We start from the raw sequence: 19,801 nt of genomic DNA on the forward strand, positions 1-19,801 counted from the left end.
GGAAAAATGAGGTTGTCATTGGAAGTTCATTTGTATAATGAGAGGTTCTCGGGTAAAATACTGGAAATTACTTAGTAGGTAGAATAAGAGGAAGAAAAATCAAAGACAAAGTAGTTATAGGGGGAAAAATAAAGCAATGAATGTACAGTTTTGTGAAGGGTCTAGGAGAAAAATGACAAGAGTTAGTCAGCAATGTCAAATGACAGAGTTAGCAGGATGAAGACCAAGATAGGCACTGGATTAGTGACAAAGAGTTATTACCTATACTTTTGAGTATAATGTGAAGAGATTTGAGCAAGTGAGAAGGAGGTGAGGAAATGGAGATGGAATACAGGGAAAGGAAATAAAGCAGAGTGCTTTTGAGATAGTGTAGCAATCATTGGGTGGGGGGATATGAAGTAGCATAGAACAGGGAGTGGTAGGCAGATAAAGACCACAGATAATATAAAAGGGGTTGGTACCAGACAAGTCAGGACTACATGGGGTAGATGAGCTTCAGCGCTGAGACTGTGGAGAAGGCAGACAAAATGCAGAGACAAAATTTGAAGTAGGCAGAAGAAGCTCCTGCCTGGATTTTCAGTGATCAGAAAGGGATCAACATACATTCTGAATTGTAGATAAATCAGAAGGTGGCTGCTGATGAATTTTCAATTATTAAGAAGCCAAGTGAGGATATAAGAGACTGATGAAAGTGGAAAATAAGAATGTGAAGGATAAGAAAGGAGACTGTGATAAAATCAATGAGATGTACCATAATAATGAGGGCATATTATTTTCAAGGAATTTTAAATTGAAAATTTGGAGTGATGTTTTTCTGAGGAATATGTATAAAAATTCATTTTACATATTGTTTTAGAATTTCTTTAAAAATATGGCTATGTAAGCATCAAAAATATTTTGTTCTTTATCATGGATTTTTCAATAGAATGCCTGTGTGCCTGTGCTGTTAGAGCAAAGCTTTTACTCAGCATAAAAGAGAATTTGGAAGTATTGAGAAAATGGCTTTAAATTATAAGGCTTCTATGTTAGTCAACTTTCTGTTACTTTAACAAGTACCTGAAATAATCAGTGTTTTTAGTCAGGTTTTTTTTTTTTTTTCTTTTGTCACTGTGACAAAAAAAATTTGAGGAGCAGAAGTTTATTTTAATTCACAGTTTCACTCCACAGATGGCCATCACCATTGCTCTGGGCCCAATGTCAGGCAGAACATTATGGCTGAAAGGTATGGAAGAGGAAGGCAGCTCAGAACATGGAAATGAGGAAGCACAGAGAGCTCTGCTCACCCTCAGTAATCTACTTCTCCAACCATACCCTACCTTCCTACATTACCACCCAGTTAATCCATCAGTAGGTTAATCTACTGATTAGGTCACACCTCTTATAATCAAGTCATTTGCCTCTGAAAATTCTTGTATTATCTCACACATGAACTTTTGGGGAGCACCTCATATCTAAACCATACTATCAATTTATAAAGAAAAAAATGATTATTTTGGCTCTCAGTTTCAGGTTTCAGTTCATGATTGATTGGCCTTGTTGTTTTGGGGCCTGTAGTGAGGCAACACATGATGCAGAAGCATGTGTATGAAACTGCTTACTTCATGGCCAGGAAGTGAGAGAGAAAGAGGAAGAGACTGGAGTCTCATCACCCCTTTTAGGGCATGGCTCAAATGACCTGAAGACTTTCCAATAATCCTCACATCTTAAAAGTTGTACCAACTCCTAATCGTGCCAAACTTGGGACTAAGCCTCTAACCTATGAAGCTTTAGAGGACATCGCAGATTCAAAAAATAGCAGCTTGTTTTTCAACATTTACAAAATCAGTGTTATTTTATAAACACCCCAGGTTTATTTTTCTTATAAGCTGAATATCTCAGTCGAAAATATCTAAAATAACTAGGATGTACCTAAGCAAAAAAGCACTTGCCTAGCATGAGTAAATCCCTACATTCAACAACTAGCACAACCCCTCTCAAAAATTAAAAAATAAATAAAATAAATAAAAATTTAAAATTTGTTTTTAAAAAATGAAAACTTCAGTCTTTTCATAGAACCAGACTCTATGTGAGTATATAACTATACTATAACTTTGTATTTTTGGTTTTTTTTAGGGTTTATAGAAACAGGAGCTATCATTGGTCCTTTGATTGGACTTTTGTTAGCGTCATTCTGTGCAAACATTTATGTAGACACTGGATCTGTAAACACAGGTAATTCAATAAAATCTATTTAAACAGTGTCAGAGCATGCAAAGTATCTTATGAATGTAATTGCATGTAATTGTTGTCCTATTTGACCCTCTCAAAGATAGATTATTTCAAGTTTATATCAGCCAACCAAAGTGGAGTAAATAGTAGAGGAAGATAAAATGCTGATCTTCTGATTCAAAGTCCATTACTCTTTCTGTCGTATTGCAGCCATATTTTGGTTTCAAAAGATTTAAGAACATAAGTTTTACTTTTTTGTACTCAAGGGATTACTTGTGGATACTGAAATAGACCTTTCAGTTATTTATTAAGTACCTAGTTATAAATTCTTTATGTGATATGATAGATAATCAAGGCCAATTTATTGCTTTATTATTTATATAATAGCAGTACACATTGTCAGACAAATCTTTTTAAATTAATTTTACCTGATACGTAAAACAAAAATTATACATACTAATGGGATTCCATGTGATGTTTTGATATATGTATATATTGTATAATATCTATTTCTCTTTTCTTTAAAAGGAAAACTTTCAAAATCCTTTCTTGTAACTTTTCAAAATGTATAGTACAATTGTTATTTATAGTCACCTTACTGTGCAATAGCTCACCAAGACTTCTTGCTCCTAACTTTAACTTAATACCCATTGATCAACCTTAGATAAGTTTATAAATGTCTGAATTGTATGAAAATTTTCTATTTCAATGAACCTGAGAATTATAATTTTAATAATTTTATGTATTTTATACAAGAGGTATGACATAAGCTAATATAAATATATACTTTTCTTTACAGATGCTCTGACCATAACTCCCACTGATACTCGTTGGGTTGGTGCATGGTGGTTTGGCTTTTTGATCTGTGCAGGAGTGAATGTCCTCACTGCCATTCCTTTTTTCTTTTTGCCCAAAACGCTTCCAAAGGAGGGACTAGAGGGTAATGCTGACATCATTAAAAATGACAAAGAAGAAATACAGAGAGGAGAGGTCAAGAAGGAAAAGAATGGAATCACTAAAGGCAAATATAAACATTTTAAACACCATAATTTACCTTTCATTTTATATAGGTGTATCTGTATTTTAGCTTAGCACTATAATATATTATGTTGCAGATGTATGCTATTAAGATATTTTGTTATTACTGGTCACAAGTCAATAATATCTAACTACTCTGATTCTTCCTGTGCTAATCTTTGAAAACCAATCATGTAATTTGAAAGCTGTTTTATCTCAGTCTTTATATAAAAATTGAAATCATTCTTGGAATTCCAAATAAGCAAATATATTTGGTCCTATCTGCTTTAAAACAATCTGTTCTATAGAGAACATAAGTCTAATTAAAAAATGAACAAGTAGAAATTAAAACTAAGAACAATAGTAGGAAAAAATATACACTAATCATAATAGGTAGTATAGTTCTATAACCAAAATTTTAGCTTAGCTGTGAGCTTCCTGGAGTTTAAGGCAGAAAAAGGAAACATTATAGATAATATGATTCTTTATATTTGATAAAGGGGTGAATGATAATTTTTAAAGAGAAATTGTTCCCTCAATAACAAAGTATAAAAGTGTAGAAAAAATATCATCATATGATGTATGATACAAGTAACATTGAGCAACATACTGAATTTCAGTGAATGCAAGAGCATAATTCATGTAGTATTTTTTATATAGATCTTTAATCAAAGTTCAAGAAGATGTTTCGGTGGGAAACTCAGTGTAGATAATTTTAGTATATAGTATTTGTATCCCAAACATGGCATACATTGGAATCACTTACGAGTTTTAGAATTTACTGATGCTTGAAAGTAGTGCAGTATTCTCAGGAAGTTTGAGTTAATTCTTAGGGAATGTAGCCTGGGCATTAGAATTCTTAAAGAGTATTTATTTGGAAGATGGGTGGTGATGGGGGGGGGCTGTTTCATTATCTGTAAAATGGCAATAATAGCATTACTTTTATTATAGAGTTATTGTGTACAGGTGAAAGGAATTCTGGTACATGTTCCTATTTTATTCCTATTAGTACTAATATTTTCATTGTTGATGTTGTTATTTTACCATAATTCACAAGCTCTTATACCAATTTACACATTAATTTTTATTAACAATCACAAATTCACTTGCAGCACAATTAAACGCTATTTAATACTTATTGGAAGATTAGAATTGGTTTATAATCTTGAAAATTTTAAGAATCATGATTATAATAACAATTCTTCTAAAAGGGCTAATACAGACTGATAGAGAATATTAACACAGAATATTTTTTGTGGTTTGCAAGATCAACTTTCAAAACTAGGGAAGAGCTTAGAGTAGGATAAAATATGTTAAATAGGTTTGAACTATCAAGACTCTTCTATTAGGACAGGGATGTCACTAAAAATGGGTGACTTAAAAAGCCCAAAGAGCCGAGTGACACACACCTGTAATACCAGAGGCTCAGAGGGTGAGACAGGAGAATCACGAGTTCAAAGCCAGCTTCAGCAACAGTAAGGTGCTAAGTAACTCAGTGAAACCCTGTCTCCAAATAAAATACAAAAATAGGGCTGAGAATTTGGCTCAGTGGTCATGTACCCTGAGTTCAATCCCCAAAAAAGAAAAAAAAAAAGAAAAAGCCCCAAAGAGTTTTGACCACATCTCCCTCCTCTGCATGGACCTTCATGGACCTTATTCTTAAGCAGGAATTCTACAAGTTGGATTTATTTCTTTGCATTAAGCTGTGCTTCCTCTTCTACCAAATGGTTTATTGGCAGTTAATATGAAGTAAACTGGGACAGTACAAAACAAGGAAATTGAGACAGAGAACGTGAAGATAGAAAAAGTGAAAAGAAATTAGAATTTGAGCCAAAATAGCTGCAATGTGACTCAACCCATTTACCATAGACAGGCCACAAATTAAAGCAGAAAAAAAATTTTGGTTAAATCATTTATATTATCCTTATTATGTACCAAATGAATCAAAATCTATGTGAACAGAGCCTGCATATGGTTTAACAAATATCTCCAGGTAGTTCTAATATACATTCCATTGTGAACTGTTGAAACAACCATTGAAATTGTTGTTCTGAAGAAGCAGAAAAATTTCTGGTACTTAAACAAACTTTTATCCCATTAATTCCCATGTCTTCATTTTAAATATTCAGGGAGTGATGGTTTCTATATTTTAATACATACTTCTTTATCAAAGTGATTTCCTTCCAGATTGTGGAGTAAAAGCATCTTCCATTCTAGGAAATCTCTAGAGAAGAGAGGATATTAATAGAAGAAAAAAGAAAAGGATAAAAAAGAAATGGTGTGGACCCAGATGCTGTATTTGTCTCTTTTTAAAATTTTTTGTTTTAGTATTTATGGACCTTTATTTTATTCATTTATTTATATGTGGTGCTGAGAATTGAACCCAGTTCCTCACACATTTGAGGCAAGTGCTCCACCACTGAGTCACAAACCCAGCCCCTATATTTGTCTCTTTAAGATTTTGCTTAAATTGGGCTAGGGATGTGGCTCAAGCAGTATCGCGCTCGCCTGGTGTGCGTGCGGCTTGGGGTTCTATCCTCAGCACCACATATAAACAAAGATATTGTGTCTGCCAAGAACTAAAAAATAAATATTAAAAAATTCTCTCTCTCTCTCTTTTAAAAAAATTTGCTTAAATAATGACTTAGGGAAGGTAAAACTATTGTGTTCTAATTCTACCCAGTCAGGTGTATCACTGATTTCCAGAAGCCACTCAGCTTATATATCTTCAGCTTACAAGTAGTAAAAAAAATGAACAGATATATGTGCATTACAAAGTATAATCGGGGAGGGAGGTTGATATTTCAGGAAAACACCTGCCACAAAATGCAAAGCCAAGTTGATCTGACACTATCATTCTTTCATTTCAGATTTTTTACCATTCATGAAAAGTCTCTCCTGCAATCCAATTTACATGCTTTTCATACTTATAAGTGTGTTACAGTTCAATGCATTTGCTAGCATGTTCTCCTTTATGCCTAAATATCTGGAACAACAATATGGAAAATCAACTTCTGATGCAATCTTTCTCATTGGTATGTTTGTTTCTCTCTGAGTTATTGGCGTGCTTTCCCCCCCATGAAATGGTGAACAATGTGACAAAGGGATTAGGAAACTCCTAAATTGAAGTCTTTTAGGATATTCCTGTCTCTGCTAAATTTTCTCTTTCCACTCTCTAGGAAAATTAAGGAAGTGTATGAAGGGGAAGAGGTCAGAAATTGTCTTTTTTCTCTCTTCTGCTCTCTCTCCAGTCAGAATAGAAATTCATAATGTTTATGGAAATCTTGGGAAATGCAAACATTAGTGAATTTTCAGATAGGCAGTTCATTAATTTATAAAGGATTAGAGTTAACTCATTAGGATTCTGTGTTTTACTCTTATGTTTTACTCTTTTGGCTTAAATTCTTGGATTCCATATTCTCCTAATGTAGTTCCTTGGTCGCCTGATGGTTTTAGATATTTCTGTGTCTATATACTTTCTGCCTTTCCTGTAACTACCCTAACCCCAATGATTCTACCTTGCCTGGGTTTTTTTTCCTGAGATCTTTTTATTCTTCTAAAAAATTACTATCCCAGGCTATATGTGCCTAAATGCCTTGAGTTTTAACAAGTTCATCCAAGAATATGATTCAGTGATGCAGATATTATACAAAGCAGCCTAGGGCTGTCTTTCCCTTTTGCTTTTTCCTTTTGTTGTATTGGAGAAGGGGACAAAGAGCTGGGAAAGAAGAATGCTGGTTACCACAGCAAAATATGAAATATAGCCACACACAACAGCCACAGCTTCAGCAGAATGACTTTCCAAAGTACCTTGAACTGAGTCAAATTCTTTTTTTTTTTTTGTTTTGTTTTGTTGTTGTTCCAGGGATTGAACTCAGGAAGAGTCAAATTCTTAATAATCAAAGTGGGAGTAAATAACTGAACTACTATATATATATATATATATATATATATATATATATATATGTATATATGATACTTATATATGTATATATTCCCATCCCACACACTAGAGAGTGATATAATAAATTACTGGTCAACTTGGACTTGCTACTCCTATGTATATCCTAATAAAAGAGGCATTGATCACGATACCTGACTATAAGAAATTGAAAACCTATTGTGAATAATTAAATGAATGATAATAATAATTTTAAAAAATATACTTGACATTATGAGTCACTTTGAAATCTCCCTGTACATGAAGTGTAACTGAGTAGGGTTAAAATCACCACTACTTCAACCTAAATACTTTCTTATGTAAAACATATTAGGCAAAAATGATAACATATTTGTTCTTTGTTGTTGTTAATTTGTAAATAACATTTTACTTGCATTTATAGGTATTTATAACTTACCTCCAATATGCATTGGATATATTGCTGGTGGTTTAATTATGAAGAAGTTCAAGATTACCGTTAAACAAGCTGCCCACATAGGATGTTGGTTATCTGTAATTGAGTACCTTCTCTATTTTTTATGTTTTCTTGCGACTTGTGATAATTCTCCAGTTGCTGGCATAACTACCTCTTATGCAGGGTATGTTTTTTTTTCTAGTAAATGTGATATTCTTTCAACAGACTGTTAGTCGCATATTTTCTCTAGTGGTTGTACAAAGCCAAATAATTTTTTTTAGGAGTTAATGGCAGTGATACATGGTCATCCTGCATCTTTCCTTTACCTATCAATCCTGCATCTTTCCTTTACCAATCCATTCAAACTCTAGGTTTATTAAAAAAGTAGTGAACATCACAGGGTGAATGAGTTTATGATTGTGTGTGTATGTGTATAGTTGGTAGTCTTTGTGATATACTAGTGGACATTAAAATGTACATAAAGGAAGCTACCTATAGATTATATTAGGATTTGTTATCTATATATTTTATAACCCTGTAAATATTATGCATATATTATCTGATTTGAATCTTGCAAGCTCCGCTTAACATAAGCATTATTATTTCCATTTTATAGATGAAGAAATGGAAGATTAGAGAAGTTCAAAAAACCTCTTCAACCATATCAGTATAGAAATGTGGGTTTTAAAATTGCAAAGAATCTTAAAGATTGTCTGCATCTCCAATTATGCTGATTTCCAGAGAGTACGTGTGGAAGGCCACACTTTGGTTTAGTCACAGGATTTGAATTCGTTCTCTAGACTCTTATATTAGTTAGTGCATGATCACAATTATAAGTACTGGGTACTAAACTAGAAGAATGATTTTTTTTTTACTCACGTGACTTTGTTTCTGAAGTAAATGCATTATAAATGGAAAAAGCAGGTTTTGATCTTCAAGTTAGCTCTCTCATTATTTTCTCCCACATGGATCAACCTTAGAGATTAGGTCATCTTCATGTTTTAGTTCTAATAATATCCAGAAAATTGTGTCCCATGGGCCTGGGGTTGTGGCTCAGTGCTAGGGCACTTTCTTAGCACAGATGAGGTACTGGGTTTGATCATCAGCACCACATAAAAATAAATAAAGTCATTGTGTCCATCTATAACTAAAAAAAAAAAATTAAATGCATCCCACATGGTAGGCACTTAGTGCTTGTTTATGGATTGTATTTTTCTAAAATAAATCATTGAAAAAGTGGCTTTGTAACACTGCACGTGGTTATCTTTTACACCAGAACTATAGTAGGCAATTCACACATTGATAGAAGATTTCTTTTTCTATTTTGATGGAGGGAAGGAAACATAATTGGGGATTAAGATAGAAAGAAGAAAAAACAAATCTTGAATAGTGTTTCAGTATCCATGGTATTATTTTAAATCATTTCAGAATCCAACAAGATTTATATGTGGGAAATAAAGTCCTTGATGACTGCAATAGAGTTTGCAACTGTCCAACTAAAACATGGGATCCTGTATGTGGCGACAATGATTTATCATATATGTCAGCTTGTCTAGCTGGTTGTGAGACATCCTCTGGAACTGGATTGAACATGGTAACATATCTTACTGGCCTTTTTGACAGAACTTCTATGTATTGACAATGATTTATCATATATGTCAGCGTGTCTTGCTGGTTGTGAGACATCCTTTGGAACTGGATTGAACATGGTAATACATCCTACTGGCTTTTTGACAGAACTTCTGTGTATTGTATTAGCATTTTCTAACTTTGAACTGGACCTATATCTGCTAAAAACAAATTTAGTCTTTTCTTAAAGCCAGATTTTTTTTTATTTGTATAACTTAAATTACCTTCTATATGCACACTTTGTTACCTTTTCACATCTCAGATCTATGTAATGCCTTCACAGTGTCTGAGTACTTATCTGTAATTTTAAGCCAGTTTAGATTATTATTAAAATAATTTGGGTTAAAAATATACTGGACAGAAAACAATTTATCATTGAGAAAGAAGTTGGCAATTTTGTTCTCAATTTTGTTTTCAAACTGCTGTGTTTTTTCTTCTGTTTTCTGTGTATATTTATGTAAGTGCTTTTTGTGTTTTTCACATGAAAACAGTTTTTTTTTTTTAAAACAAGATAGATAGAGTTAGGCATGTCTTCTTGCCTCAAGAATGTTCAACCTTATAAGGTTGGCTGGTGACCAAAGTAAAATACAAATTTTATTATTAATGAGATCGGGAAACATAATAATTCAAAAGTGATGACTTTAGTCTGTTTTTAAAATAAACCATATTTTGGGAGGACACAGCTTTGTTTATGTGTAGACATTTGAACAATCAAACAAATTTTGTTGTTCATACTTTGTATTGTGGCAGGTAAGTGTTTGTTTTTTTAAAAGTGTGAATTTAGAATAGCTGAGCTATTGCAGATTTACTTCATGTATTTACATAAAATACCATTTATTTTATTCTTCCCTCCCCCTTCCCCATTATGGATCAGCATTCACATATCAGAGAAAACATTTAGCATTTGGTTTTTTGAAATTGGCAGATTGGGCAGAGGGGAGTGGAAGGAGGGGAGGGGAAGAGGGTGGGAAAGACGGTGGAGCAAGACAAACATAATTACCCTATGTACATGTATGATTGCACAAACGGTGTGACTGCATCTTGTATTCCCAGAGAAATGAGAAGTTGTGTTTCATTTGTGTACAATTAGTTGAAATGCATTCTGTTATCATGTATTACAAATTAGAACAAATTTTTAAAATGTCATATTTTGAAACTATACTTCTATGCTTTGTTTTATGCTATAATCCTTAGAGAGACCATAAAGGAGATGGGAACATAGGGATAAGCATTGTCCATACTTTTTTCCCTTGGTGTGTGTGAGTAGTACAGTCTCATACATGTTAGTCAAGTGCTCTACCATTGAGCTACACCCCCAGCCCCAGCAGTCTCCATCTTGATCCAACTGACTACATAAAAAAAATTGAGATTTGTGTTCAAAATTATTAAACATATTCTTAAATAGTATATATTATTTTTGACAGGTGTTTAAAAATTGTAGCTGCATTCGAACATCAGGAAATTCATCTGCAGTTCTTGGGCTTTGTGACAAAGGCCATGACTGCTCCATGATGCTCCAGTACTTTCTAATCTTGTCGACAATTAGCAGTTTTATTTATTCTTTAGCTGCCATACCTGGATATATGGTTCTCCTGAGGTACAATAATTATTTTCTTTATTTGGATTTCTTTCTGGTAATTTATTATAGTAACTTTTTTCTAAGTAATTTGAGGCTTATGATATCTAAGAACTCTGTGCTCTAATATACATTTATTAAGGATCTTGCATTAAACATTGTTGAATCTTACAAAATTTTAAAGTTAATAATATGGATGTTCATCTTTTGTTCTTTCCTTCCCTATCCTTTGCTATTTTCCTTTATTATTTCTCAGAATAAGTGGATCTTTCATTGTATAGTGCAAGATGAGATACATGCTCATTTTAGGGTTAGCCTTATGAAATGGTTGTTTAGATAGGTAAAGAATAGTTGCATAGCAGCCACCTCATCTGGTTTAGCTTACAGGACAGCAGAATTTAAAACTACTAGAAGCCCCCTTTTTTACCAGGGTCCCTTGATCTTTCTAAGCTCAATTTTTCTTTAATAAAAATGGGCATAAATGGTAAATGCCCAAAATTCTTTTGCAAGGCTACTGTGAGATACAAGTAATGGTTTCCTAAAACTAGGAAATTGCAGAGCCTTGCTCCAAACTTAGGTATATTAAACATGTGCTCTTTCAGTTATAGCATTCTTCATGCCTAATAAACAATCCTGAACACAGTTGCCCACCTGCTCCCCTTTCTTCTTGTCTCATTGAAATTCAGAAGCAGAATTAAGTTAATCGTAGTTCATTACGTTTTATCATTATGAGCTGGAGCAAGCTTTCTCTCTTGCTTTACTTTATTTATTTACTCATTTGTATTAAATTTCATCTCCTACTTTCACTCACCATAGGCATATGACAGATATGTTTTTTACAATATGCATTTTCCTTTTTCATTATGCATTTCACTCAGATGGTGGTGCTCTATGCCTTGGTGTGGTTCTTAAAATACATGCATATATAAAGACACCAAGTACAGCTAGTGTTTAAGAGTTGTTCTCATACCATCACTGCTTCAGTGTCCTGCCCCCCACTTTATAGCTTCCCAAACACTTGGAATTATCTAACTTTCAAATGTTGACTGTTCCAGTTGGTGTAAAATGGTGGTTCATTGATGTTTAGTGTGGTTTCCTGGTGAGTGAAGTTAAGCATATCTGAACTAATTTTTAGTTATTTAGATTTCTACTTCAAGATGCTGATTCTTTTTTTGTACCCCATTTTCCTCTTTGCCTTGCTGATTTGGATGATGACTATGTAAATTATAATTTATAATATTATATTGATATAATGTAATAAGCAGTATGATATAATTGAAACAATGATATAATTTATATAATGATATGCCTATAATTGATGACATAATTATCTTCTAATCTATGTTGTTTAACTTTTCTATATTTATGAAGTGAAATCCTAAAAATTGCACTAAAACATAACAACTTTTTTGTCTTATGGTTTGGGTGTATGGTAATGAGTGGTCACATTTAAAAAGCATTTTCAAATTCTAAATTTATAAAAATATTGCCTTATAGGTTTTATTCTAACAGGTTTAGGATAAAAGTTTTACAGTTTTATTTTTTGCTTATAGTCTTAAAATCATCTTAACTATATTTATATATATATAGTGCAAGAGAGAAAGATGCCCAATTCAATTTATCTTCATATAATGAAGTAATTTTACCAATATCACAACCTAAATTACAGGTTCTTTGGTAGTGGTGCCACCTTTATCATAAGTTCAGTTTTCACAACATGGGTATATTTTTCATATATTTTCTGTTTTACAGATTTGCCTATTATTAAATTAGTGTCATATTGATTTAATTGCTTTAGCATTGCAAATGTTAAAATATCATATGGTAACTTCCTTGCCTACCCATATTGTCACCTTTATTGTGCCTAATCTCTGCCCAAATTGATTTAGCCATTTAGATCTTTATACTTACGTATAAGTTTTGATTAGGTTTATGAGGGTTCTGCAGATCAGGTGGAGAAAACTGGAATGAAATATTGGTGAACCTGCAATATCAATATCTTTTATGTACTTGAGTAGAATTTTAAAAGATTCTTAATAAAGGTGGTATGTCATTGGGTTGCTTCCTAGATACATACACACATGTAGAAAATATATATATATATATATATATATATATATATATATATATATATATGAAATATACATACATATTCTGAGAAAAAGTTTCTCTATTCACAGAGAAGCCTTCTGACACCAGACTCTCATCAATTTTCTGGCACCACCAAGGTGTCCTACAGTTCATTTCAGTTCTGACAATATCAACCTAGAGTTAGCATCAGATCCCAAGAGTTAAAGGGCTCAGTTCCTCAGACTTCTGTTATTTTTTATGAGCATGGAAAAATCTGGGGCTCTCAGCCTTTTGACTGACTAGTGATAGGCTGGAGATTCCCATAAACTTTCTTCAGGTTAGAAGACTTACTATAATGGCTTATAGAACTCAGGGAAACATTTTTATTATATTTACTGGTTTATTATGAAGGAAACTTTTCAACCCCAGGGCTACAAAAACCCCCACATACTGTTTACCAATCTCACAGAAAGAACTTGGAGGACTGAGAAGCGAAGATTCAGACAATTTATTACTTACTCCTTTGGCACCGCAGACTTGTAAACAATGCAGGTCATGCCTGCTGGGTAGACAGAGTTCTTCAGATTTTTTATTAGCATAATCTTTTACTTTACAACCAAGATCACTCTGCTTTGATTCCTACCTAAAGATTGGAAATAAGGAAAGTGGTTGGTTTCCCTTCTCCTCTTCCTTAATTATATTCCTTAGAGTTTTTCTATCTCACAACCAGGAACAAGTCTTCCAGGCACCAATTAGTGTTTACCCCAACATTCCATCCCTTCAGTGCTTTGGAAGCCCCTTAGTGTCCCTTACAATCTTCTACTGCCTCCCATCTTCTGCAAAGCCCTCAGGACAGGGATCTGGAAGCATGTTGTTTCTATATCCTACAGCAGCAGTACAAGGAGCAAGAGCCTATCAGCAATTATGCTAAGGTTATTAAGAGAACACAAAAAGGTATAGCGCCATGTCAAAGGAAAGGAAGTTAAACAGAGAATGGTTCAACTGAAAGACATCAAGGCATCATTTTTTTTAGACACTAGGGGTAAAGTATGGGCAATATTGTGTTCATTACCAGGTATATATCCTCAGCATTCTGTCTCCAAGACTGCACATACTCCAGCTTGGGCAGCCATTAGCCTAACTAGTACCATCCTATTTTATAAAACTACCTTTTTTAAAAAATCTGAGTGTTGCCCTCAGTTGTCAAGGATATGGCATGTTTAGTCTGACTGACAGTTTGGGCAGTGTGGGAGGGTAAAGCTGAGACCTGAGTGTTTCCACCATCATTGCAGCTTGTGGAGAAAGAATAGCTAATGGATAGAACCACCAGGAGGCACAGCGTAGCACTGCCTTGTGTGAAGTACCTTGATGTTATCCCCGTCACTATTATACATATTAAAAGAGGCAGAACTAAGGCTGGGCTAGTACACCATCCTGTCCAATTGTAAGATAGGCAAGGTCATCCATAGGCCCACGTATCCATAGTGCACCCCATGGCAAGGGGAAAGCCTGTGAGTAACAGGTCGAGGATATCTGCTGAATTCACTGTTTTTACCCAGAGTCAGGCATAAAGCTCGGTGTCTGGTTATCAGGAACCTATTGGGTGACAAAATGGAATACTGTCTTTTTAACTATAACTTGAATTGCTATATCCCATGAAAGCCCATTCTATATGTAAGTGTGCCCAGGTACTTGAGAAGTATTCAGTGTCTCTCTAATTAAAGCAAAACCCTTGGTTGAGAATAATTATGTGATGGCCATTTTGTGAGTATTTTCAGTGCAGTTATTTCAACCAAGTCCATTATATCTCATTTGTAGGTTATACTACCAAGGGAAGTCCTTGTGCTGCTGTCACAGGGAGTTCTAAGCATTCTAATAGTCTGTTTGGAGTAATATGCAATATATGTTGTCCAGTCCAGGAAAACTTATTGTTAACCTATGGAAAATATGACTGGTATTTAATAGGCACCAAAAATGGCAACATAGCTCCATGAGGCAGAATACAGGCCACTGTACCATAATGTGTTAGTTAAGTAACCAGTACAATAGGCTTGCCTGGGCAAGTACACCAGACCAATCTATTTGCACTTTGGGGGCATAGAAAGAAATATACCTCTGAAATACATAACTGCCATAACTGATACAAAGTGTTCCTCAAGTGATGACTCCTGAGGGTAATACCCCCTGTACTTGTGAGGGCCAGGTTCCCATCACAGTAGGCTTTACTTTAAATTTAGATATTCTCTCTCTCCACAAGGTGTCAGTAGAGTGAACCACTGGGTCCCTACTTGTATAGTCCATGACCAACTAATGCTTCCTGTCTCATATGTGATGTGTTGAGGAATTGGCAATTGTAAGTTGTTGCTCATGCCCCAGAAAAGTTTAAGAATATGTTCAGTAGATGTGTCCTTTATTTGCAATATTAATGCTGGCAGCCACAAGGTGAGTGAACATAAGAAATGACTGCAGGCCCCTGATGTCTGGGTTTTCATTTAATGTCCTCAGTGACTCAGGCACATGAATAGTCCACCCCATGTAGAGTTATTTTTGATCTTTGTTTTAGTCAGATTTATGGTCAAAAGATCTGACCAGAACAATTAGTGGAAGAAAAGTTTATTTCAGAGGTCTCAGTTCATAGTTGGCGGACTCCGTCGCTCTAGGCCAAAGTGAGACGGAACATCATGGCAAAAGTGTGTGGAGGAGAAAAGCAACTCAGACATGGTAATCAGCAAGCAGACATCTCCACTCCTGGGAAAAAATATAAACTCCAAAGGTATGCCCTCAGTGACCTATCTCCTCTAGCCATACCCTATCTGCCTACAGTTACCACCCAATTAATCCACTCAAGTGCATTAATGCACTAATTAGGTTAACCCATTTATTTCACCTCTAACTTTTTGCATTACCTCTCACATGAATTTTGGGGGACACCTCATATCTAAGCCATAACAGTCTTTAACCCTTATTTCAGCAGACCATTCATTATTTCAATTAACCCAGCTCCTGTTGTATTACACAGCAGGTGGAAAATCCATCATGTGTCCTGGATTTGAGCCCACTATTATATATCATGGCCTGTGAAATTAGTTCCTTAGTCAATCTCAATTACCTGTGACAATGGTGGGGCTATGGAGAGATCCTTGAGGTAATATGGTAAAAGTCCATTGTTTGCCTTCCTACCTAAAGGCAAATGGGTCTTGACTCTCAAGGGTTATATCTATGCTAGAGAAGATATTAACAAGGTCTAGTATACAATGGTATATTCCCAACTGAGTACTAAACTCTTCCAGAGCTTAGTAATTTTTCAGGATTACCTTATGCAAAATCAATGTGCTTCTACCTCCCTTGTCCACCAATGCTTTTATTCTCTGAATATTTTTTGAAAACCAGTCTGTTGCCAGTACTATACACAGCCTCCTGTCTGGAGACATGGCTCAGACACTTGTTTCTCAACCTCCCCTCTAGTCATTCCACAACCAAGGGCTGAAAGACTCAGGGGAAACCATGGGCTTTGCTTTTCTTTTGTCTCCTACTAAGAGAAGTTTGTCTTTACCTCCTTTTTTGAGTAGGGGTCCATTCTACATTTCTCACTGTATCTCTTTCTTTTCCCTTCTTGGGGAGTAAGGGCTTAAGTCTTTTGTCCTTAGGTGATTGCTTTCATGATTGTACCAGAGTAGCATTAGGTTATTTATCTATTTTACTCTCATCTACTCCTGCTACAAATAAGTCCACCTATATCTGTTTATGGGAGACTTGAAAATGCCTTTCCAGTTTACGCTGGGTTTTAGACTCCTGTTTTCTGCTGTGTTATTTCCATATCTGCTATAATTTGCACTTCTCACTGGAGGTGCTGCCCTGCCAATGTGGATAATATTAACACCAGGGCACCCTAATTGGATGGATGGACTGAGTTGTAAACAGCACTATATCCCTCGTTTTGGCAGTAGAAGTCATACATGCAAATAGCATATTTCATCCCCAGTTCCTGAAAATAGGCCTGTAATTCTTCTATAGAGGTTGCCTCTGGGCACGGGAATATCTCCTGAATTCGGTCACATATTGTAAGCGGTGAGAAGCAGCCAAAGCTACTTTCCCCTCGCTGCACTGGAGTGAAGGCACTGTTATAAAGTAGGGTGAGCAGTTACTGAAGCTATCTTAGATGATTCTGTAACATTCAACTTTATCACAACTGCCTCAGTGTCCCACAGGTGGAGCAGCCATGCCAGTAAACTTCCTTTCATTTTCTACCTAAACTTGGACCCCAGCTCTATCAGCTCTGCTGAGATAAATGGTCTCACGGTGATTCTAAATATCTCTCTGGAGCAACGAGCAGAATTGGATCAGTCCCCTCAGTCACTCCTCCTGAGTCTTTAATTTTGGACCATTACTGGTCTAGCTTCCATTGTAGTTTTGTCCTCGGCCTCCACCTATGATACACAGGAGCTAATTGACACTGAATGGGTCCCAAATCTGAGAGTTTTGCTAGGATTTCTATGTAAATTTTCCTGTTTAAGTACAAAGTTTTATCTTTTCACTTTCAGATTTTGCTCATCTCAGACTTAAAATTTTCTTATGGTATCAACAAGCAACCCCCAAACTATACTGAACTATAGTTAAATAAGTATTCTTTAGTCAGTACTCTTATTTTCCAAATCTTATCAGATTTCTTCATTGAGTATAATGCTTGCTGTACACTTTTAATATGTAGTCTTTATCTAGTTTTGATAATAAAATAGGTGGTAAACTTTATCAAATAAATTTTTCTTAATCTTTGAAAATGAAATATGTGATTTTTCAATTCAGAACTTTTGCTTAGTGAGATTAAGTGAAAAATGTTGAGCTTTATTTGCTTATCTGATAAAAGTACCATTTAATCACAATATAGTTAAAAATATGATTTAATTTTTTTGAATATTTTTTGTTTGAATTTTTCTTAAAATTGTTATAGCTATTGCTTCTTGGCATTTTTACTAAAGTCAAATGTACAATCTATTCTTATTAGTTTAATTTCTGATACATTCTCTATTTGAGGAAAACATGTTAAATGGATTTTTGGAACAGGAAGAAGGAACAGGGACTTATTCCATCCATTCTATACACTGATCTACTTGAAGGGATCAGTGCACCCTTTCAAACAATTGTCACATCTATGTTTATAAGCAAAATAGATTTATTATTTTTCATTCTTTTCCTTTCTCAGATCATTGGTCCACAAAAAGAACCGGTAAATTTTCTAGTTTTTCAATTCTAGAGTTACTTTTGTTAAATATTTGATTATTGCTTTCATCCCCCAGTTTGTCTGCATGTACAAATATGTAAAAAATTATACTATTATGTAAAAATATAATGCACTACTTTAAAAAATCTCTGAGAAGTCTTGTGATAAAGGATATTGTCTGTTGAAAATTTTATAAACTCATCTGTTAAAATATTTGTACTTTGGACTAATTTTTCTGGTGAATTTTCTTCTCTTTATTTACTTTTTATTTTCTGTCACATATTTTATTTCTGCTTACACATGTTGTATGTTTATTAGTATGTGTTTATAATATTCTTTTATTATTTTCATACTCTCTGATGTCTAAAAGACATTTCCTTTTATTTCTGTATTTTACTTATTTGCATCTAGTCTAGTTTCTTGAACAATATTGCCAAAGGCTCATCTAACTTTCTTTTTTAAATAATCAGTTTATGATTTAGTTGATGTTTCATGGATTTCTGCTCTTTATTATTCTCCAACCCCTTTGAGCTTCTTTGGTTGTTCTTTAGTCAATGATTTGAATTTAATGCTTGAATCATTTGTTTACTTTGATCATTATACTTTTATTATTACCAGTAATAAAGTTATTCTTTATCATTTAGTCTTTTCTTTTAGGGAATTCTACTTTGTTTCTTCTTGAAATTATAGTTCTGGCTTTACTATGGTTCATGACATGCCCATTAGGTATTTTTCCTTCTCTTTATTTTCAATCTTACATTTCACTTTTTTTTTAGAGAGAGAGAGAGAGAGAGAGAGAGAGGAAAGAGAGAGAGAGAGAGAGAGAGAGAGAGAGAGAGAGAGAGAGAGAGAGAGAGAAAATTTTAATATTTATTTATTTTTTTTAGTTTTCGGCTGACACAACATCTTTGTTTGTATGTGGTGCTGAGGATGGAACGTGGGCTGCTCTCATGCCAGGCGAGCGCGCTTGAGCCACATCCCCAGCCCCACATTTCACTTCTTAAACAAATTGCTATATTTGATTTTCTAACCTAATATTGGTGAATTTAACACATTTATATTTATTATAATTATTGTGGTAGAACTCTGTTTGCACTTTTTTTTCTTCCCTTTGTACAGATTGGATTTCTTTCTGATGTTTTGAAAGTTATATTGTGTGTATGTGTGTGTGTGTGTGTGTGTGTGTGTGTGTGCGCGTGCAGGGAATTGAACCCAGAGTTTCATACATGCTAATCACATGCTCTACTACAGAGCCCTGAAAGTTATACTTTTCAAACAGTTGACTGGAATATTGAGATTCTTAACAACATTTATTCTTTGTGTATCAATTTTAAAACTTTTAGTTATTAATATCTACTCTCTAGTAAAACAAGTACTTTATTATGCATTCATGATTTATTTGTTTCTATTCTTCTGCCATCTTTTGCCAAGATCATATTATGGAATTTAACACCTGGATTTAATAGACATATTTATATCTGTTACCTATTATTATGGAATTCTCTAAAATGATGGTGAAGGGATGTATCATCTACTTTAGTTTGTCATTTTAAAATAAAAATTTAAATTTCTATCAGCATTTTTTCCATAACTTATATTCTAATTTTTTTTGTTATTGGTAGACTCTAGAAATTGATATTCTTATCAAAGTCAAGAAATAATAAAATTTGGAGAACAGTTTAAACTGCTTATAATTTATGTATTCTCAGAATTCTATGTTTTTGTGAG

At 34.2% G+C, this 19,801-nt stretch overlaps 1 protein-coding gene and 1 pseudogene across 1 annotated transcript in view; both read left to right on the forward strand.

Annotated features, from left to right (window-relative positions):
- Positions 1–19,801, forward strand: part of Slco1a2 (solute carrier organic anion transporter family member 1A2) — a 56,742-nt gene that overhangs the window by 19,505 nt on the left and 17,436 nt on the right. Inside the window, exons 6-11 of the mRNA XM_026391951.2 lie at positions 2,113–2,211; positions 3,008–3,229; positions 6,096–6,260; positions 7,569–7,764; positions 9,009–9,174; positions 10,634–10,806. Coding sequence (XP_026247736.2) covers positions 2,113–2,211; positions 3,008–3,229; positions 6,096–6,260; positions 7,569–7,764; positions 9,009–9,174; positions 10,634–10,806 — 1,021 coding nt within the window. The remainder of the gene's footprint in view (positions 1–2,112; positions 2,212–3,007; positions 3,230–6,095; positions 6,261–7,568; positions 7,765–9,008; positions 9,175–10,633; positions 10,807–19,801) is intronic.
- On the forward strand, positions 17,806–17,986 carry LOC113185038 (U2 spliceosomal RNA; annotated as a pseudogene).

This window comes from Urocitellus parryii, chromosome 5, assembly GCF_045843805.1.
Source record: "Urocitellus parryii isolate mUroPar1 chromosome 5, mUroPar1.hap1, whole genome shotgun sequence".
In the NCBI taxonomy this organism is placed as follows: domain Eukaryota; kingdom Metazoa; phylum Chordata; class Mammalia; order Rodentia; family Sciuridae; genus Urocitellus; species Urocitellus parryii.